This window comes from Nansenia antarctica (genome assembly GCF_963989245.1).
Source record: "Nansenia antarctica genome assembly, chromosome: 7".
Lineage (NCBI taxonomy): Eukaryota > Metazoa > Chordata > Actinopteri > Argentiniformes > Microstomatidae > Nansenia > Nansenia antarctica.
Genome location: NC_137677.1, coordinates 64,829,934 through 64,835,120, shown reverse-complemented (window position 1 = coordinate 64,835,120; position 5,187 = coordinate 64,829,934). Strand labels below are relative to the sequence as shown.

At 46.8% G+C, this 5,187-nt stretch overlaps 2 protein-coding genes across 3 annotated transcripts in view; one reads left to right on the top strand and one right to left on the bottom strand.

The window, feature by feature from the left end:
- Window positions 1–5,051, bottom strand: part of gsk3ba (glycogen synthase kinase 3 beta-a) — a 24,085-nt gene extending 19,034 nt beyond the window's left edge. Inside the window, 1 exon segment of the mRNA XM_080537043.1 lies at window positions 4,457–5,051. Coding sequence (XP_080393169.1) covers window positions 4,457–4,537 — 81 coding nt within the window. The 5' untranslated portion in view covers window positions 4,538–5,051.
- nr1i2 (nuclear receptor subfamily 1, group I, member 2) overlaps window positions 1–5,187 on the top strand; it is a 61,606-nt gene that overhangs the window by 52,985 nt on the left and 3,434 nt on the right. The window lies entirely within an intron of this gene.

Sequence of the window (5,187 nt, the reverse complement as noted above, 5' to 3'; positions counted from 1 at the left end):
TCTATTGTCTATCTGTCCATCAGTCTCTTCTTGGTTCTTGGGTCCTCTCTGTCTCTCTCTCTCCCATTCTCTGTTTTCTTTTGTTTGTTCTTCCTGTTTCATTGTCTCAATGCCTCACTGTTTGTCCTTCACACACACTTAGGAGCAGCGTTTCTAATTCAACAGCTTGTTCAATTTGTTCATTTTGTTCCCGTCTTCATTGACAGAGCTTCATTGACAGAGAAAGAGAGGGAAGCAAGAGAGAGAGAGAGAGAGAAGAGAGAGAGAGAGAGAGAGAGGGAAGCAGAGAGAGAGAGAGAGAGAGAGAGAGAGAGAGAGATGAAGAGAGAGAAAGAGAGAGCGGGAGCTTTGAAATGCTAAACAAGCCGCTCATTGTTCTTGGCCAGCTGCCTTACCCCAAAACAAAACCAGGTCGTGTGTGCGTGCGTGTGTGTGCGTGCGTGCGTGTGCGTGCGGGGGGGGGGGGGGGGCAACGCTCACTCTAGGATCATAGGACTTTGGCTACAGCTGCTTCAGATCATCGGCCAAGTTAGTCACACACACTGGTTCACGTGTGTGTGTGTGTGAGAGAGAGAGAGAGAGAGAGAGAGAGAGAGAGAGAGAGAGAGAGAGAGAGAGAGAGAGAGAGAGAGAGAGAGAGAGAGGGTTTAAGACAGAGGGTGAGAAGAACCCTATGGTCAATGCTGTTTGATTGTTCATATAAATCACTGTCACAGAAATGAGATGGCATTCAGTAGATGCTTCTATCCAGATACACGTACAGTACAGTGAGTGATGCATTTTTTTTGCTATATGGTGCCAGCAGGAAGGCCAACAACCATGGCATTGCCAGCACCTTGCTCTACCTACTCTCTCTCTTTCTCTTTCTCTCTCACACACACACACACACACACACACAAGTGATGATCCAGTGGGTGGTTTCCTCTGAGGAGGTGTGGAGGAGGAGAGTCTCCCAGCCTCACCCCACTAACACACATCAGTATTTATAACCTAGAGAGGGGAGACAGACAGACAGACAGACAGACAGACGAGGGGAGGGTAGACAGACACTGCTGCAAAGCTGTTGGTGCTATATGCAGCATTGCTATACCAGACTACTTTGTGCAGACTACTTGCCCCAGACACACACACACACACACACACACACACACACACACACACACACACACACGCACACTAGGGCTGCACGATTAATCGATTTTAAATCGAAATCGCGATTTGAAATGATGCGATTAGCTAATCGCAAAGCCTGCGATTTGCCTGCGATTTTTTTTTTTTTTTTTTTTTTAAACCTTTATTTGACCAGGAAGTCACATTGAGATTAAAACCTCTTTTGGAAATTTGATCAGCACTCATGGAATGCCTCTTGTCCAATCAAATTACTTGGTCTCTTTATGACTTTGAACCCGGCGCTCTCAGAGCGAATTTACGAACGCAGGCATAGGTTGTGTCACGACAGTCAGTCCAATTATTATGAGACTTTGGGCTAACGTAACGGAGACAATTAGACACCACTTGGCTTACTGGACGTATGATAAACGTTAGTATGTTATAATTGCGACAGGTAAGTGTACAATTTCACTATACTAACTGTACCAGCCAAGTGCATGTCGGTGCTGTTAGTCCAGCCTTAAACTTAGCTTAGCTAACTTGTAGTCTTCGAGACGGTAGCTTAGCTTAGCTACTCATGCTAACCCGGCGTTAAAGTACAGACACAGAGTTGACAGTCTCAGCAACCTGCGGGTTGGTGTTTATATAGTATAGCAGGCTTATGGATACATGGAAGTTAACTGTTCTGTTGTCAAACATGAATGTGTCCTGTATGCATAACCTCATACCATTCGTTCATACCAGCCGGCTTTAAAGACGCAGAGGTTAGCCTAGCCTAGCCTTGGGCTGAAGTATGTCACAGATTCCTAAGTCAAGGTGACGTGTGTCTGTGCTCCATAGTCAGAGACCACCATTCTATCATTCATCAGTTCGACTGTTGACCGAGTCATCTAGATGTGGTCCTTTCAGTTATAGTCACAGTGTATCCCCAAATGATCATTTTAATAGCTGGATCATCTTAGAAAGTAGCCACCTGTCTAGATGAGATATACAATTCATATCTTTTAAGTTCTCATCCTTGCATTAGAATTAGAGCAGTTAATAGTTTGATGGTATCATGTGGTAATGCTCTCTGAAAATAGGTGATAGACAGATTCATCCAATCACCTGCCAAGTATTTTTTGAAAGTACCTGCCCTTTTCCAAACAGCTTCCAATTAAGCTTTCCTAGATGGTTGTGTGAAACAAACCACCTGAGTCAGGTTAGTAATGCTCCATCACATGTTTTAATCTGAAGCTTGATTTTAAAGCAACCCAACTTTAAAGCAACCCAATGTAAGTTTAGTTCTTTCACTCGTAGCTCGGGCTGTGGGGGTGCTAGAGGAGGGAGCCTCTAAGTCCCCTGAAGACGTACAAACAAACTGCACGTTGATACGACCTTCCTAGCCGGAGATATGGCCACACTTTACAAAAACTCCCTTTTCTTTTTTTTTTTTTTTTTGCTATTTAAAAAATAAATAATCGCAAATTAATCGCAATCGCGATATCTGTCCAAATAATCGCAATTCGATTTTTCCCCCAAATCGTGCAGCCCTAGCGCACACACGGCGGAGTGTCTATTTCATGATGGTCCGAATGAGTCCGTGAATGAGACACTTGCAAAGTAGTATCAGAGATCCATCACCACGTCCAGGTCTCTTATCATTAAGGTCTCAACATCAGGATCTCATATCCCTCTTCACACATACACAAGCCCACAGGGGTGTGTGGATGGGCAGGGTTGTATGTGTGTGTGTGTGAGTCTGTCTGTCTTTCTGTCTGTCTGTCTGTCTGTGTCTCTCTGTGTGTGTGTGTGTGTGTGTGTGTGTGTGTGTGTGTCTGTCTGTGTGTCTGTGTGTGTGTGTGTCTGTGTGTCTGTCTGTCGTGTGTCTGTCTGTGTCTGTCTGTCTGTCTGTGTAACCAACAGAAACTATTAGAGAGAGGAAGAGACTACTAGCTATAGACTACTGAATAAAACGGTGTCCCCATACTAGATCATTCAACGGGACTACCGTCCCACTAACCAAGGCACTGCTTAATAAATAAAAAAAGCGAAATTAGCGAATATAGGTCAAGATTGTCCAGTCGCCCTTTAAAATATGTAGCTAGTCTCAGAGCCACGTGACCCATCGCAGCGCAACATTGTATCGCTGAAACCCCCTAGGGTGGCAACATTGTAGCGAGTCTAGTTGAGTCTGCTACATTGTAGCATTTGTTCGAAAATTCGCTCTGAGAGCGATCGGGTTCAACGTCATAAAGGAGACCAAGTGATTTGATTGGACAAGAGTCCATTCCATGAGTGCATTCCATCCGATTTCCAGAGCGAATTCATTTTACGAACCCACCCCATTGTGACACACTGACAGACAGACAGACAGACACACAAACAGACAGACAGACACACAGACACACACACACACACACACACACACACACAGACACGCTTCGGGAAGCTCCGACAGAAAGAAAGCCGATCTCGTATGTGACAAGCAGCAGGCAGATATGATCACCAAACCAAACCAGCCCCCCTCTCTCTCAAAGAACACGTCACACTCTCGCCCCCCTCTCTCAAAGATCACGTCACACTCTCGCCCCCCCCAGTCACGTTCTGAGCACGGGCTGAGCACTCGGTTTGACAGTTGCGTAATGGACTCGGATTCTGTCACTTTTATGGGGGGAAAACTAAAGGGATTAATGTCATTACCCGATGTGCAAAATAGGCAACTTTCGGTCTCACACACACTCACTGCCTATAAAACAAGAACCTACTGCAGGAGCAATGTCCCGGGAGATCCACTCCTCACCTGTTTCTAGTGACTAGGCCTGATCGGTTGGAGAGGAACACATCTAGTGATAATTGTCTGACTTCTAAAAAAAGAACAGATCATAAAAAAAACGACCCATAGTCAGTGTCAGTCTCTCTCTCCCTCCCCCTCTCTCTCCTTCTCCCTCTCTCTCCCCCTCTCTCTCCTTCTCCCTCTCTCTCTCTCTCTCCCCCCCCCTCTCTCTCTCTCTCTCTCTCTCTCCCCCTCTCTCTGCCCGCTGACCAGCCCGGAGGCGCACGTCACGGCGGTCCCTCCCCACACCCACCCAAGTGTCATCCATCCCTCCCTCCCTCCCTCCTCTCTCCCTCCCTCGCCCCCTCTCTCCCTCCCTCCCTCCCTCCCTCCCCTGTAGAATCTCAGTCTAGTAGTGACACAGAATGACCAAGCCTGATGTGCATATCAGCTCTTATGTCCATCTGGGCTGGTATGTCAAGCCAAGGTGGTTCATTACTAGGCAGGCTTCTGTTCTGTGCAATGATGAGTTAAATAGATTAAATAGATGATTAGATTAATAAAGGGTTAGGTTAGGTACATACTGCTGACTTTCATGCTGCCGAAAGAGGAGGGCTGCGGCACTGGTTTGCAGCTCTCCGCGAAGGAGGTGGTCCTGGGCCGGCCCGACATGGTCCAATCTCCCCTGAGTCAGATCCTAGATCAGGCCTGGACTACGGGACTGGAGTAACTCTGCTTTATTCGGTGGGTTGGGTTAGATTCCTCCGTTCAGACGTTCTCATCCAAGGGATTGACAGTTCTTGATTCTATTTTACAGACCTAGGCTACAATTCCTCGCAATAGGAATAAAAATAACTCCACAATCGTTCTTTAAGTTCCTTTCTCTTTTATAAAACGTCCACCGATCCACCATCCAAACGTTCCCGTCGCTTTTAGCAGGCCTTTGGAGCCTTTGGAGACACCACGTCTTCGACTGAAACAGTCCTGGATCAGGCCTCTCCCTCTCCCTGTGCCCCCCGAATAAACCCACTGACGGATTTAATTTCACCTAATTTGGGGAATCACAGTAGTACAACACCAATGTACACTAAAGTGAGACGATTAGACACTTATTGACCCCTTCGGATGCAATGCAGGAATGAGCGTTGCTGGGATATTCATGCATGCAGTTCCTCTTCATATCCCGATCAGTGATCCTGCAGCCATGGCGGCTCCCTCGCGCTGCTGCCGTACGGACCGATACGATTCAAACGGGGAGAAAAAATGAATGTGCCAGTTGCCCAAATCTTCTTTACGCGCACGATTTTCCACCAGGCCCTGAA